This window comes from Notamacropus eugenii, chromosome 3, assembly GCF_028372415.1.
Source record: "Notamacropus eugenii isolate mMacEug1 chromosome 3, mMacEug1.pri_v2, whole genome shotgun sequence".
Taxonomy (NCBI): domain Eukaryota; kingdom Metazoa; phylum Chordata; class Mammalia; order Diprotodontia; family Macropodidae; genus Notamacropus; species Notamacropus eugenii.
In genome coordinates, this window is record NC_092874.1 from 467,627,156 (window position 1) to 467,644,504 (window position 17,349).

At 39.8% G+C, this 17,349-nt stretch overlaps 1 protein-coding gene across 1 annotated transcript in view; it reads left to right on the forward strand.

The window, feature by feature from the left end:
- DENND6A (DENN domain containing 6A) overlaps window positions 1–14,776 on the forward strand; it is a 65,250-nt gene extending 50,474 nt beyond the window's left edge. The window contains exons 13-20 of the mRNA XM_072598853.1: window positions 4,702–4,767; window positions 4,850–4,914; window positions 6,338–6,427; window positions 9,835–9,888; window positions 10,003–10,112; window positions 10,308–10,410; window positions 11,259–11,333; window positions 12,629–14,776. Coding sequence (XP_072454954.1) covers window positions 4,702–4,767; window positions 4,850–4,914; window positions 6,338–6,427; window positions 9,835–9,888; window positions 10,003–10,112; window positions 10,308–10,410; window positions 11,259–11,333; window positions 12,629–12,760 — 695 coding nt within the window. The 3' untranslated portion in view covers window positions 12,761–14,776. The remainder of the gene's footprint in view (window positions 1–4,701; window positions 4,768–4,849; window positions 4,915–6,337; window positions 6,428–9,834; window positions 9,889–10,002; window positions 10,113–10,307; window positions 10,411–11,258; window positions 11,334–12,628) is intronic.
- Window positions 14,777–17,349: the final 2,573 nt, after the last annotated feature.

The window sequence follows — 17,349 nt, forward strand, 5'->3', positions numbered from 1 at the left end:
TTTCCCTTCTATCTAGCCATTCAGTTCTTGATTGAATTTATCAGCCTTGCCTTGAGAGAAAAAAATACTTGTCCAAATTAAATTTAAAAAATATCAGGGAAACACCTTAAGGAATTCTTTTGTTCAGTTGGGTCACTGTGCCTCCCTCATTTTATTTAAAAGGAAACACTGCCGCTGCTTTCTTCACTTTGCCAAGGAGAACCTGCCAGCCAGTTTTCCATTTATTGGTGACTTGTTACTTCTTTCTTGTTTCATTTTAGGTGAAAATGTTAGTATCACTGTGGTTTAATTTCTCTAGCAATTCCTCCCTTTCTTGGTTGTTGGACAAAAAGATTGCAGTCAGTATTTCAGCAGTTAGATGGTGTTTGGAAACAGTCTCCAAGTGTTATATGGTTCTTCTTCCCCACCATTCTCTTTCATGCCACTTTTCTGTCCCTGTACAGGCAGACCTTGGTTGCTTAGGACTGATAGCCATGCCTTATTTTTACCTATTTATGTTGCAGTTTGCCATGGGATAAGAATGAATTGTGGTGGAATGAATAATGGGGAGGGTAGTGGACTGGGAGTCAGGAAAAATGGGGTTCAGGTCTCATTTCTGACAGTTCCTGGCTGGGTGACTCTGGGCATGTCAGTTAGACCTCTCTGTGCCTCAGCTTTCTCATCTACAGAATGAGAAGGCTGCACTCAGTGAACCTTTGAGGGATCTTCCATGTCTAAATCCCTGAGTTTATGATCCTGTGACTTGGTGGCCAACTTGCTTATGCTAAGTCTGTCTTTGATTAGGTTGATTCATGGACAGTAGTAGAGTGTCTGCTGTTTGGACTTTCTGTGATGAGAGCTGGAGAGTGGGAGGCCGAATCCTCTGTAGAACCCACCACAGTATGCTTAGAGCCTTTGAATGAAAAGTAGACTAGTCACTGGGCTGCTGCTGCTGCACAGGCTTACTTTGTGCTCTATCGTGGAGGGGTTGCTGAGGCTGTAGGTGTCATTAAACACCTGACCCCCTTCTCTGGAGCTCCTACAGCTCACCTCTGAGGCTTCATAAAAGATTACAGTATTTAGGTTAGGGGTAGAGTTAGAGGCCTAAACACATCAGGTGGGCTTTTACTTGTGTAAGTAAGCACTCAGCCCCAGAGCTGTGGGCCTTGGCTTCAGTCACTTAACAAAAGGCATCGTACACAGAGCCATTGGAGACGTGTCATACTTGCAGAATCCAGCATTTGGGATAGATCCAAAGATGATTGTGTTTTGCTCTGAGACTGTGTACAAGGTTATGTTATAGTTGGGCAAGTTATAAAACTGAAAATAAGAAAAATTTCATTGTCCTAAGAAGTATGATAATAATAGCTAGTGTTTATGTAGTGCTCACTATGTGCCAGACACTGTGTAGGCATTTAAAATTGCTATAGGGTAATTAATACTTTGTAATTTAAAAACTTGCTTTTGTGCCTACTATCTTAAAAAGATTTATTCTGAAAGGATGAGTTTACAACTTAGTGAATTTCTGACCAGTTTGACTTAATTCTTTAAGTGTCAAAGGTCAAGTATTTGTCTTAACATTGACTGAGAGCCATGACAAGTCACAGGGGACCAAGGCCAACCTGGAGCTGAGTAAGAAAGAATTCCTGTAGCCACATACTTGTTCAGGGCTCACTTTGTCTTTGCTGAGGCAGCACTTCTTAGCTGGCACTGGCGGGTGGGGCACTTGAAGCATTTGCTTTCTTATATCAAGCATAAATTTGCCTCTTGGCAGCCTCTGTGCTGGGTCCAAGCAGAATGAGTCCAACCCTCTTCTAGCTGACTGACTTTCATTTACTTGAAGATCATGTTCCCCTCCTATCTGATGCCAGTTTTTCACCAGGCTAAACAGCTCCCTGCATCACATGATCTTAATTCTTTTTACAATCCTGGTTGGTCTCTTCTGCATGGTCTCTCCCCTGTCTTACATTGTCTTTCTTCACCATGGTGTCCAGAACTGAACACAGAACTCCAGGTGGATCCTGACCAAGGCAGCTGATAGAAGAACTGTCCCTACCTGGACACCATGCCTCTCTCAGGCTAGGCTTAGATTGTATTAACTTTCTTGGTTGCATCTCACACTGCAGGCTTAGAGTGAGTTCATGGCCCCTTAAGCCCCCAGGTCTCTTTTCGGAGAGGCTGCTTTCTAGCCTTGATATTCCTTCATCTTGTATTTTTGAACCCAGAAGTAAGACTACATTTTTTCCTGTTGAATTTTATCTTAGGTTTGGTCTAGTGTTCTAGCTTTTCAAGATCTTTTTGAATCCTGACTTATCCAGTGTGTTAGCTCATTCCCCCAGGCTTAGAGTCATCTGCAAATTTGGTAAACATGAAATCTTTGCCTTTATTGAAATCATGGATGAAAACATTAAGTGGTACAGGGCCACGCACACTTCCCTGGGCTTCTCCACTGGATACCTTTTGCCAAGCTGATGTCAAACCATTAATAATCCTACTTCTAATTGCCCTAGAGTTTAGCCATAACTGTTATCTCTGGCTTTTCTGCTAAAAAATGGGGTGATTTTGTCAGATGCTTAGCTGAAATCTAGGTTAACTACATCTATAACATTCCCCTAATCTAAGTCTAGTCCACTCTGGATTTGTGGAAATTTTCTCCACTGATTCAGTCTGTAACTTGTGTCATTTAAAAAGTTCAAGCGGCACAGTTTCTGAATAATTAATCATTTTATTAATAGTGCTAGCATATTATTAATTAGTAAAAGGGGTCAATGACATTCTCAGATGCCCAAAACCCCTCATGGAAACAACTCAGTGCTCATATGCCCTTGGAAGAGGGTGTTCCTGAGGGTGGCAATAAACTCTGGTTGGTTAACAAGTAATGAGAGGGAATGAATATTATAATGAGAGGTGGACCTATTCTCATGAGGGGCTGGGGGGCATGACTTTGACCGTGTCATTTACTTCCAAATCACCTGCAGCCTTGGGTAATTTAATCAAAGAATTTATTCCCAACCAAACCTGAGTAGAACACAGTGAGCAGGAATTCACCTAGGTAAGATGGTCTAGGTGGCGTGTGTGTGTACATTCTTTGTTGCCGAAGAAGACCATGCCATCAGAGAAATGATGACATGACTTGCACTTGATTTTGTTCTGAGTGAGGGAGGACTGTGCAGGTCACCAGCGTCACTTCTCCTCCAGAGCCATCTGAATCCAGTGAGCAGATATTCATCAGGATGACTGGAGATGACCCAGGAGGAGGCAGTTGGGGTTAGGTGACTTGCCCAAGGTCACACAGCTAGTGAGTGTCAAGTGTCTGAGGTGAGATTTGAACTCAGGTCCTCCTGACTCCTGCACTGGTGCTGTATTCACTGTACCACCCAACTGCCCCTTCTAGGTGGGGTAAATTTTTTGGCAGAGATCAGTAATGTTCTTCAAAGACTAGGCTTTGAACAAAGAAATAGGATAGGGAAAAAAAATCTGGATCTCCCCCATAATTGGTTATTAATAATAATTTCTCTCAAACTAATCTGTAATTTGCACAGTAAGAGGGTTGCCAGGGTACGAGGAGTTTAAGGAACTTACCTTTGTCTCATGGCTGGCATGTGTCCAAGGCAGGATTTGAACTGAAGGGTCCTTCTGGTCTTGAGGTTGGCCCTCTGTCTGCTGTGCTAGGTTTATCTCTTAATCACTGAGTCTAGAGTTCTATCTAAAAGGATAAAAGGTTACTCTAGCAGGACCTGATCTTGATGAAGTGATGCTGGCTCTTTGCCTTTCAGAGGTCACTGCTGGTGGTGCACTGCTGTAATCACGTCTGCCAGCTCTCTCAGTACCCTGGCAGATCATCTATCTGGGTTAGGTTACTTGTAGTCCTAAACCTAAAGGGCAGTCAGGTTCTCGAGTTCCCCTTAGCCATTTTTTCTTCTTTGTTCCAGCCTAGTCTGTTTCACCCTGGCAGAGAAAACAGCCAAAGTAGCAGCTGAGCAGCCCTAACTTTCTTCATCATTGTCTCACCTCTGCAGTGCAGTGGTACTGTCTTTCTCATGTTTAAGGCTCCTCCCCCAACATCCTCTGGTTTCTGGCCAACCTCCATTCATTCTCAGGGTCAGCATTCCCGTTGTCTTCCTAAAGGATTGTGCCGTATGTTTGTTTTGGGCATCAGAGACTTGCCCTTACTTCCATTGTTGGTATGTTTTGCTTGGTCTGTGCCAACAGTACCATTGCGCACTTGGATCACCTAGTGTGATATAAGTTCCTACATTGCAAGGACAGCATCTTGAATGTCAGAAAAATCCACAGATTCAAAGTGATGAAATAGATTCAGTTGTCACAAGGGACCCAAGTTCTTGAAGATGTGTCACTCACAAGGTAGAGTGCATGGATTTCAGATAGGATTAAGCTTTTAACTATATTTCAAAAGGAGAAAAATTATTTTTGTAAAGGGAAGATAATGAAGGAGCCCTGGATTTCAGTGGAAGATTATGTATTTGGTATAAATGTTTCCAAATTTCTCTATACTATAATTCTATGGTACCTGAAGGCTTAAAAAGCAATTCATCATGAATTTAAGAAAACTGTTTTAGATTTAACATCCCTGGCTAAATAATGAGGGTAGATATTCTTCCTAGAGATAATTAGCCTTGTAAAAGACTGGGTTCTCTTTACGTTGATTATAATGATAATGTATATAATTAGACAATTTCAAGACTCTTATAATTTTTGCAGGTGAAATTCCCAAACAGGTCAAGGTAAAAAAACTGAAGAACCTAAAGACTTTGGATTCTAAACCTGGTAATAACTTTTATTCTTTTAAATATTGTCATGATTTGTGGGAGTGTTTTTAAAAATCGCTTTCCTTTTTTCCTCCCTCTAGGAGTTTATACTTCTTATAAGCCATTTTTAAACAGAGATGAAGAGATCATAAAACAATTACAGAAGGTAATTAAAATAATTTTTATTTGACAGAGATTTGTTGAACTCATGTGCAGGTGAGGGGGTGGGAGGGAGGGAATATAATGGCTTCTCTGTCAAGAAGCTTGGGATCTAATCAGTTACTGACTTGGGTTCTTTCTCCTGGGCATGTGGAACGTAAGTAGGAGCCATTTATTTCAGTGAAAATTTTTTTTAGTTTTATTGATGCCTTTTATTTTTTATATTGCAACCTTATCCTAATCCTTACATTCATTGAACTTCCCTTTGAACCAGAAGAGAGAAGAACAATTAAGCAATACTTACTGATAACATGGCCGCACCTGGGAGTGTTTGCAGTGCACCACTCCCATAATCCTCCAGCTCTGTACTGAGAGGCTTGAAGCATGTTTCATCATGTCTCCTCAGAGAACCAGAGGGGGCCCTACAGTTAAGTGAGGCCTCGCTTGCCTTTCCAGCAGTGGTTTTCTGTTATGCGTTTGTAGCCATTGTGGACCCCGTTCTTTGGGTTCTGCTTCCTTCATTTTACTTAATACCTGAGAACCTCGTGCATGGGCTTGAAAGCCTCAAACCTGAATTGTCTGTGTAATTGTCTCCAGGCCTCATCAGGCAGGGGAGGAAGCCCAGTCAGTCAGTAGATCATTTGTAAAACGGGGATAAAGTGGTGCAGTGGATAGAGCACTGGGCATAGAGCCAGAAGACCTGAGTTCAAATCCATGTCAGACACTAGCTGGGTGACAGTGGGCAAGTCACTCTGTCTGCCTTAGTTTTCCCAGTCATAAAATGGGGACAATAACATGCAGGGTTGTTCTGAGGATCAACTGAGCACTTAGTATGCCTAGCACCTAGTAGACATCAGCACACACAGATAGCTGTTATCATTATTAGTATCAGTGGAAGTCACACTAAAAAAGATGCATGACCATTGCCTTCTACCCTCAGGACCACTGGGTCTCAGGTGTCCTGCAGCAAGACCCTCCTCCAGGAGGGCAGGGGTCCTCTTTACTCTTTGTATCCCCAGTGCTCAGCACACACTCACGGCTGTTGTATGCACTGAAGAAATGCCTTCTTAACTTGTTCATCAAACACCTGAATGGATGGGTTTATGTATTCATTGAGCACTGTAGCCAAGGCACCAAGATAGGAGAGGGTTTTTTATTCTATGTGGATTGAGATTTTAGAACTAAGGTTAGGAGATTTCATAGAGCTAAAGCAATCTGGTTAATGTTAACCTTGACACAGATTTTTGAAAGATTTCACAGGAGGTACATACATATACCTCATACATACATACATACATACATACATGTATATGAGTTTTTATAGTAAGAAAAATGGCTATTTTTCTATGAATGAAAACCTTTATCTTTAAGGACGCTACTTCTTTACCAAACAACTGAAGATGGATTACAGAGTTAGTTTTCTTTTCCAGGGAGTACAGCAGAAGCGTCCTTCTGAGGCCCAAAGTGTAATTCTTCGACGTTATTTCTTGGAATTGACACAGAGCTTCATCATTCCATTGGTAAATTAATAAATGTAGATTGTACTATGGGGGTGTTGAAGACGTACAAGAACTTCTTGGTTGGATTTCTGTTCCTCCTCTCCCCCAAATTAAGTAGAACATAGAATTATCCAGTCATTGTAATTTACCTGGCTCAGTCTTTGTGCAATGTTTACGTTAATTTGGCACTTGGATGACTACTTACTATGTACATGGAACTACAGTGTAGGGACCGTGCCCATGGTTTTGCACTCTGTGTTTTCGTGTTGGCACGCTGGTATGAGGCAGAGACTATTCTCAGCCCCTTAGTTTTTACTGGAGTAAACTTGGATCTCACAGGACCTCTGATTCTTCCAGCTCCATCCATGTCCAAAAAGGACCTAGCCTTTTTCCTCTCCTCTGCCTTGCCTAATTGGAACTCCATATAAGACGTACTTTGTGAACATTGTATTTGTCATATTGGTTAAGATATAAGCATTAAAATAGTATCTCTTTCAAAGGAAAAATACATGGGTATACCCTGAAAATTATTTTTACAGAATGGTACCACACTTAGTAAAAAACAAAACAAAACAAAAACATTTAACCAAATTGGGAAAAATGGTTTTTCCCCCCAAAATAAATAAGCTCCAGTTCCATAAAAATGTCATCCTAAATTAGTTATTAATTACTAATTTAATTACCAATTAATAATTATTAACATATATAAAATTTATATAATATATTAAATATAATATATATTTTATATAAATTATAATTGATTATTAACTATCAATTACTAATTTAATATTATGACACCATTATTAAAGGGAAAGTAGGGAGATGGCATATGGTGAGCAGATGTGGGCATTTGGGCTGTTCAAGGCTGAGGAGGCTCCCACATTTGTTGCTCACTCATCTACTCTTCTCTCCCTTTCTTACATGATGCAATCCCTGACTTGTGTCCTTCTCATGCTTCCTCGTCTGCCTGGTGTCACTGAGCTGTTTCTCTAGATGGGTGCAGAGGCCTGAGACAGCAATCTGTAAGAGGGAAGCTGAGCCCCCAAAAGAGACACCAAGCCTAGACTGTCCATTGGCATTTGTGGCACGAATCTTCTCCAGGATTAGGGATATCCAGCAGGGGGAGCCTTGATGAGTCTTGCTGTTAGATCTTCTGTCTTAGGAACTTAGCATGAGATGTCAGCCCAAGGGGCTTACCAGTGGAACAGATCTATCTCGTTTGCTTTGCCAGCACTAGCATGAGGGATATCTGGTACAGAGCACAGCTGGGTAAGAGGGGCAGTGGGGAAGCTTTGTCTAGTGTAGCTGGTGCTGGATAGGAGACCTGGCGATCTTAGTCTGCATCTTTGGACTAAGAGCTGATTCCAGCTGCATAAGCAGGTTTATGAAATCCAGCTTTGGGGGATTTCAGGATAGAGAAGGCTCATTCCTTGTTCGGACCAATACAGTCACCACTGAGGAGCCTTTCCTTTTATTTCTTTTTTAAATGTTTTTTGTTTCTTTTCTTTAAAACTTCCTCCCCTACCCACAAAACTATACATCTTATTAATGTTCCTGCAGATTTTATTCCTCTTCTAGATGTGTTGTGTCATTAGAGATTTATGCATTTATGACAAAGAATGGAACTGATGAGACTGCTATAAGATAGTGCTGTTCTGGGATACTGGCTTTCTCATGTCCTGAGAGCAGCCATTTGTAGTTCTAGGCCAGCTCAGAGCCAAGGACGGATGATCTCTACTGGGTCAGCCCTAGGATAGAGGGTCTCTTAGTGGGAGGATCTTTGTAAGTTAGAGGCTTCCTTTATTAAATTCATGCAAGATTTAGGTACCATCTGTCATGATAAGGGGATAGGGTTGAAGACACTAAAGGGTCATGAAAAGTCAGTCATTGGGGAGAAAATCTTTGAATCTTTTGGTTGGAATAATCAGGCCACATCCATCTATTGAGTTTTTCAATTACGTCCCTCTTTTCATTTTGGCCTTTATTTTGGTGATAGGAAAACAGGAGGTTCATTGTGCTCTTTAATTACATAGGTAAGAATGAATTTTAGAGAATAATGTGTAGCATTCCATGGGGATGCTTAGGGAGAGTTGGGGGAGCGTAATGCTTTTTGATCTTTTCATCTCCATGATTTAAACAGATATATGGAATTTTAAATTTTGATTGCTGTCTTGATTCTACATTACCTTTGTTTCTGAATATATCCTCTCCCACCCAATGAACCATGCTTTGTGATTAAGAAAAAAAAAAATCTTAAAAGAGGGCTAAGAAGGCATTTTAGCAAAACTAACCAACATATTGAATCTTGCAAAACAGTGTTCTAAACCCATGGTCTCCTCACCCTTTTACTTTTTTTAAAATTTAATTAATTTATTTGTTTTCAGTTTTCAACAGTCACTTCCATAAGTCTTACATTTTCTCCCCTTTCCTCTTCCCTCCCTCCCTGAGATGGCATGTAATCTTATATGGGTTCTACACATACATTCTTATTAAAAACATTTTCACATTAGTAATGTTGCACAGAAGAATTAAAATGAATGGGAGAAACCATGAGGAAAAAAAAAACAAAACATAATACAATAGAAAAGAGTCTGCTTCATTCTGCTTTCCAATTCCATAGTTCCTTCCCTGGATGTGGATGGCATTGTGCCTCAAGAGTCCACCGTTTGTTCAGCCATTCCGCAATTGATGGGCATCCCCTCAATTTCCAGTTCTTGGTCACCACAAAGAGAGCTGCCATAAACATTTTTGTACATGTGGGACCTTTTCCCATTTTTATGATCTCTTTGGGGCACAGTTCTAGAAGCGATATCGCTGCTGGGTCATTTTTTTTTTTTGTAGCCCTTTGAGCCTAGTTCCAAGTTGCTCTCCAGAATGGTTGGATCAGCTCACAGCTCCAACAGTGAATTAGTGTTCCAGTTCTCCCACATCCTCTCCAACATTTATCATCTTCCTGTTTTGTCATGTTAGCCAATCTGAGAGGTGTGATGTGGGACCTCAGAGTTGTTTTGATTTGCATCTCTCTAATCAATAGTGATTTAGAGTATTTTTTCATGACAATAGGTAGCTTTAATTTCTTCCTCTGAAAACTGACTGTTCATATCCTTTGACCATTTTTCAGTTGGGGAATGACTTCTCCTTATCCTTTCAAAGCAGCTGCATTTTCTCATTTTTGAGAACAAGCTTCATCATTATAGTCATATGGCATTCAGTTTCTTTTTGCTTTTTTTCCTTACAATTTACATTGTTTTAGTCATTTTGTTTATTGTTTTCCTGATTTGGTTTACTTCACTATAAGCAGATCTGTTTAGAAGTTTAATTTGAAAATGTTTCAGAAGTAAGCCACTAATGAATAAACCCTGATGGCAAGAATGCAGAACAAAGGCATGATAGCCTTTTATATTAACTTGTGTTATTTCTGGTTTTAGGAAAGATATGTTGCAAGCTTAATGCCTTTACAAAAGAGCATTTCTCCATGGAAGGTATGCACATTTACACAAAGTTCCAGTTTATTCCATTCATTCCCAGCCTGTGAATTAACTTTCTTGAACATATTAATTTCCAGTACTTTAATAGTCTATATTCTTTTTTGTTAGAGTCCACCACAGTTGAGACAGTTTCTTCCAGAAGAATTTATGAAAACACTTGAGAAAGCAGGACCCCAGCTGACCTCCCGATTGAAGGGTGATTGGAGAGGACTTTACAGGTCAGTTAATTTTTTCAGTACATATGCAGGTTAGTCACAAGTTCAAGACTCATACTTTGGGAATGTTGTGTCCCATTCCTATGCATAGTTCACTGAACCATATTAGGAACGATACTGATATGGAGAAATAACAAAGTCAGAATTAATGTTTCCTTGACTTTTTTTTTTTCCCTCTCTCTCTCTCTCTCTTTTAAGGCATTTTCTAAAATCTCCAAACTTTGATGGCTGGTTCAGGACTCGAAGGAAGGAGATGACCCAAAAACTGGAAGCACTACATTTAGAAGCTCTTTGTGAGGAGGTTAGGAAGTATCTTTTTAACTTCTTTTGTACATAAGTACCTTTAAAAATAAAGCTTAAAAGGTAAGTTTTTAGGTGGAAAAATATAGCCCATTATAGATGTTTTAGAATCTCTACTTTATGAAGAAATGCAAAACAGTTCCATTCTACAAATTCCACATTCAAAATTTGATATGAATTGGAATTAGGTGAACACATTTATTTATGTTTTTGATCATTAGCTTTTCAGACTTTTTCATTTAGTGAAATTTTGTCAAAGACTGTTACAAAGAAAACTGTGAAATGTGAAAGCCCAGCTTAATTTAGAAGTGCCTCTGACAGAGCAGTGGACACTAATGATGTTTGAGTGAGAAACTAGGTTGAAGGAAGCTCTAATCAAAGATTCACAAGAAACATTGATTTTGGGGAGGCAGTGCCGTTAACTGGATGGTTTGGGAATTGGGACTTCTAGTACAGCTCTGCACTGACTCTGAGTGTAGGCTTGATGAGGTCACTTCATCTCCTCTTGCCTCACTTTGCTAGGTTAAGTCTCAGTGATCTCTGAGGTTGCTGTCAGTGGTAGTACAAGTTTGTGGTTCCAAGATGGTGTGTTCTGCTCAAGGCTAAGAAGAGGCTGGTGGCTCTCGTTAATTTGAATCATTATCTGATGTTCATTGTAAATGGAAATGATACAAGCAGAAAACCTGAAGGATAATCATGCTCTTCATTTCATTAGTTTTGTGTTCCTGGGGACTGTTTACTTTCCTCTTGAAAAGAAATTTTCTCATTTTAATTTAAACCACAAACATGTAAAACTGTAAGAAAAGGCTTCTACAAATGTCTTCCATTTGGATTGGTATGTTTTTATAGGATTTGCTTCTCTGGATCCAGAAACACACTGAAGTAGAGACAGTTGACCTTGTATTGAAGCTGAAGAGTAAACTGGTAAGTAGATGTGAGAACTAAACCTGGTCTGACTTGTGTGAGCAATTTACAGATGCGCTGCTCTTAATGCTGGGCCTTGAGACCAGAGCACTTTGTGCACCCTCCATACGCAAAAGCAACTGAAAACACAGGGTGGTTATTTTGGGATGAGAAAAAAGGAAGCCAAGGTCAGCTTCACAAACCATTGTCCCTTGCAGTCCCAGCACTTTCACCTGTGGGTTGTTACTGAATTTGGGCTCTGCCCATCATTAATACTGTTCCACAGAGTATCTGCTGAAGGAGGCTATAAATTGCAGGGGAAAGGCAATTAAAAATTTTTCACATCAGACAGTTAAAAACTCTTTAAAATAAAATGTAAAACCTTGCTCTAAATTAAACAGTTTACTTTCTTTTTTACTTATTTTTTTAATGTTCTACAATCACCAAAAAGCTTAGATTTTTACCCTCGCCTATCCCCCCCACCCCCTTCCCTCCCCAAGAAACTACATATACTTTCCTATTGAATACGTTTTCACTATAGTCATGCTGTATAGATGAACTAAAATAAATGGAAGAAATCATATAACAAATCAAAACATAATACACACACACACACACACACATATACAAACGTGATCTGCTACATTCTGCAAATGAATTCCATAGTTCTTTCTCTGAGTGTGGAAGGCATTTTGCCTTAGAAAACCATTGGGAATTATTTTTTTTTTTTAAGTTCTTGCATTATTACGAAGTTCCAAGTCTACTAGAAGAAACTCTCACACTGTGGTCGTTGCTGTGCACAAAGTCCTCCTCGTTCTGCTCCTTTCACTCAGCATCAGATCATATAAGTCCTTCCAGGCCTCTCTGAAGTTTTCCTGTTCATCATTTCTTATGGCGCAATAGTACTCCATTACATTCATATACCACAACTTATTCAGCCATTCCCCAATTGATGGGCATCCCCTTGATTTCCAGTTTTTGGCCACTACAAAGAGTGCTGCTATAAATATTTTTGTACATGTGGGACCCTTTCCCATTTTTATGATTTCTTGGGGATACAGTCCTAGTAGCGATTATTGCTGGTCAAAGGGTATGCACATTTTTGTAGCCCTTTGGGCATAGTTCCATAAGCAGTTTACTTTTAAAAGGACTTTAGATTGTAAATTAATCCTTTTGAGTAAGTAAGCTATTTGAAAGCAGGCAGGGACTGTCTTTATTAGTTGTGTCCACAGTGCTTAGCATATAGTAGGCATTTAATAAATGTTTAGTGGATTAAGGTAGAGACTATGAAAACCTATTTGATGTTCTTTATATAGTTACAGGCTCATCAAGAACACCTACCTGTGAAACCTGGCACTTTGGAAAAGTTACGGACTCATATAGATGCAATTATCTTAGCACTGCCAGAAGACCTGCAGGGCATACTGCTCAAAACTGGCACAGAGTGAGGGCTGGCTGCCTCCTGCATTTCCCAGATGAGAAGAATGGGGCAACAGGGGAGCTCCCCCCCACCCAATCCAACAAAAATTTGCCCCAATGAAACCCAGCAACGTGGCAGAGGAGCCGGGGGACAGCAGTCGAAGGCTTGCTGTTTTCTAATGACTCTGATGTTTGCATTATTTTGAACTGTGGAGGTCTGTGCGTGCAAAGGTCTTTTTGGGTTGTTAATTGTGCTTAGCACAAGTGCTCTGGAGGCAGGCCTGGGAGGCTGAAGCCAGCCCAGCCAGAGGCCAGATTGCAGTGCTGGCATTGTAGTCTTTGAGCACTGGTGCTGCTGGGCCTAATCATGTCAAAACATGGAAAAACTCAGGGAGAAACAATGTCTTGGTCACACTGGCTATATGTTTTTTTTTTAAAGGAAGGAAAAGGTCTCAAGCTGTCCTAGTATAGTTTTAACTAATTAATGCGTAATTAGTGCCTTCCTTTTTCCTACATTTCACAAGACTGAGCTGCTGGTCTTGACTCACCCCTGCTGGAAAACTTACCAAGCATTTTACTGAATAATCATTGTCTACAAATCATGGATGCCTCCTTCCCAAAACATTTATTGATAGCAATGTTTTTATCGCCCTATACTTTTTCATTCCATTATTTTCTTTGCTATTTTTAAATATTTACAGATTTCTCCAAAGATGGAAAGGTGTCTAAAACTAATCATGGATTAAGAAGGAGAAGCTGTTACCTTTTATCCTTTAAATAAACTAGCTTGGGTGCTTGTCCTCAAAGCCATCTCTCCTAACTGACAAACCTCACAGTGAAAGTATTTTTAACTAAAATATTCTTAGGAAAAGAGCATTCCTAGGCCTTTTGTGTTATTGTCTTTGTATTGACTTAACCCTCAGTGTCATTATTTTGTCTTTAAAAATAACCGACATCCTAATTTAGTGTTTTTTCTTCTGTTAAATGACATCAGATCCTTTGTTTTCTGTCATAACTACCTTTTAGACCACGTATCCACCATGCCAAGAAACTGTGGAAGATAGATAGGTAAAATGTAATATGTTGGGTTTGCATTTGAAAATGAGACTCCTTCGAGAAAGCCCCTCAAAAATAGGCCCAGCAGTATGTTTGTAACTAGCTCTGTATCCTGTCACCCTCTAGAAAACCAAATTTATTTGCAGTCATTAGAAAAAGAAAAACTAGTAAAAGGCTGTAGTAGATGGCAAGAGTTGTTCTCTGTTGGTTATCTTAGGCTGCTTCCTCACCAGGAAAATCTGATTATATAAACCTTTTCATGGATACAGTCTCTTGGATCATACCTCAAAATTATAAAAAAAATGCTCTTATTGTCCTATTTTAAATAAAGAGTTTGCCTTGGATCAGGTGAGGTATTTTGTTAGCCTACAGTTCTCCTTGAGGGAAAGGGGCAATTACTTTTGTATTATAAAGGATTTCATATATTTCTGAGAAGCATTATTTAGGTACAAATGGTCACCATTGTATATTTTTTAAAAAGATGTATTTTAATATTCATACCGTTTGTATGCAATTTGTGACCAGAAGTTGAAATCTCATAGTGTTGCATCATGAATGTCTTTAAAATTATACCACTATATGATACATTGTTTTGCACAGTTAAAGAGTAGCCAAGTTAAAAGTTGCCTGTTTGTATAGCGGTAGTTTCTTTACATTTAAATACTGTATTTACGTGCAGCCTAGTACATACAACCATATCATGTTGCCATAACTTACTGCTTGTATGAAAATTATGAATTTGTAAAGGACCATAAAATTAGTTGAGATTGATTTGCAGCTTTTCATTTTTCAATGATTTTCTTATGTCAGAGAAACCATTGTTTAAAGTCTGAACCCCCTCACGTCTTGTGGCCACTATCACCAGCATCTGAAGAAGTCCTGGCTTTGTGGCTGCTCTGGAATGTTCTGTGCCTTCTATTGACTGAGGAGGAGAGGGATCTGTGGTCATGATCTGCGAGTGGATGATTAAAAGTCTTGTGTGTTAAAAAGGTTTTGGAATATTGTATGTCATTCTGGGTAAGAAGGAAACAAATGTTTATTTTTTTTAAATTAGTTAATTAACTTTTAGTTTTCAACATTCAATTTGATAAGTTTAAAATTTTCTCCTCTTTCCTTCCCTCCTCCCTCCCCAAGATGGCATGCAATCTGATACAGGCTCTACATATACATTCCTGTTAAACATATTTTCACATTAGGCATGTTGTATAGAAGAATTAGGACGAATGGGAGGAACCATGAGAAAGAAAAAACAAAACAAGAAAATAGTCTGCTTCGTTCTGTATTCAGACTCCACGGTTCCTTCTCTGGATGTGGATGGCATTTTTCATCATGAGTCCTTTGGAATTGTTTTCGGTCATTAGAAGGGCTAAGTCTATCAAAGTCAGTCATTGATCACTGTAGCAGCAATTACTGTGTACAGTGTTTTCTTGATTTTTGCTCACTTCACTCAGCATCAGTTCATATAAGTCTTTCAATGTTTTTCTGAAATCTGCTTGAAACAAATGTTTATTAAGTGCCTCCTCTATGCCAGACATTGTTCGTAAGCACTTACACGTATAAATTCATTTGGTTGTCACAGGGGCGGATGGGGGAAGGGGAGGAGGGGAGAAGGGAATAATCATTTCTGTATCACCTCGTATATGTAAGAAGATATACTAAGCATTTCACATATATTAACTCAATTTGATCCTTACATCAACCTTGGAATGCAGGTGTTAGAAACATGCCTGTCACACAAAAAGGTATCAAGGAAAATTTATTACAGTAGAGTTCAGAGGAATTGAATGCCTTGGCCAAAAGCAGACTCCACCCCTCTTCAGGAGGAGGGAGTACTGGATACAGAAGCGAGAGTATTCTTATACTGTTAGTTCAGGACAGATCCTATCAGAGGATGGATTGGTTCATTTTTTTGGGGGTCAGTCTTTTGACACACCTATCATATAACCATCCTTGGTGTATTCTCCCTCTCAAACATGCTTCAACGTAGGTCCCATGATCAGAAAATGGAGGGATGATTTTATGTGGGGTGTCTGCTTATACACATGAAGCTTATTAAGCACGATGAAGAAAACGTTTGTCCTGGTCATTCTTGGTCATTTTCTCCCACAGGTTCAGGCTGGTTCCAGGCTTTGGACCCCTTTATCAAAAACTGTGGTTTTCTGAAGGCCACCAACTGTCTCCTGATTGGTTGGCCCCACCAGTCTACTCACTTTCTTATCTGACTTATTTTAGTAACTTCAGCAACTAGTAACTCTGTGGAAACTTAACTCTTTGTCGTCTCTCACATAGGGTTTATTATTATCCCACTTACAGTTAAAGAAACTGAGACAGACATTCAGTGACTTGCCCAGGGTTACCCAGTTACAAAGTGTCTCCAGCCAGTCTTGAACTGAGTTCTTCCAGGCCCAGCACCACCTTGCTGCTTCTAGGTGGGTAGCCATCTTCCATATTCCAAGGATCTGTAACTTGTCTGTGCAGGTCCAACCTCCCGTAACACAGACTGTAGCCCTTCAATGCTGAGAAATGCATCACCCTGAAGCAGCCACCTTGGTAATGAGCTGCTACTGTTTGGATGGCAGACCCATGGCCTTCACGGCAATATCTATTCCCCTGGCATCGCCTTTGAGAAAACCAGGGTCACCTCCAGGCTGTGATGAGGCACTAGAATAGGACTACGCAGACGTGGTATTATTTCAGGGGAAAAAACTGCTGAGCATTAAATTGTTCCTTCGGTTCCTTTTTACTTAAATTTCACCTCTGAAACTTACTGCCTATGGGATAATGGCCAAGTCACTTTCTCTCTGGAACACAGCTTCTTCTGGTGTCCAGCTGGGGGAGTATTTGCCCAAGCTGCCTCATGAAGTGCTCAGGCTTTGTTGAATAAGTGATTCATTGGACTTGGCTACAGAAATGAGTGGAGTAAGTAAAACCGATCCCAGAGAAGTAAACATCCATAATAGATTCAATAACGTATTAAAGATATAGTACCATCCTGTACAAATGGTATCAAGCACCTGTTGTTTTTACAGTACTTAGTCTAGAATTTCCTCCTACATCTTCCAGTTATTTGATTCCTTGAGATACATGAAAGAAGCTGGTATGAAATAGAGAATTGGCACTTTTCAAATTCTTTCCAAATTCCATAGTGATTTGATAAATAGCTTTTAAGAGAATTCTATGTGAGCAACAAGTTTTACCATCACACTACAATGCCTGGATTTCAGTGGCAGCACTTGTAGTGTATAGAGGACGTTTCCCTCGCTAGATCTAATTTTGAACATTTTGAAGTTTATGCACTCTCCAGATTCCCATTGTGGGCTGCCCCTCACCAGAAAGATCCATTTTCAGTTTTCAAGGCAGGACCAGCAGTTGACCATCCATGTTTCTTTTTTCCTCTTATTCCCCAGGGCAGGATCGTTGATACAGAGCTAGAAGGGACCTCAGAAGGGATCTAGTGCCAGGGGCTTTTTTAAACCACTTTCACAGAAGGTGGTTTTTCTAAGATTTTGATAGCTGTATTTCAATCTAATTGGTTTCTTTTTTATGCATTTAATACTCTGTG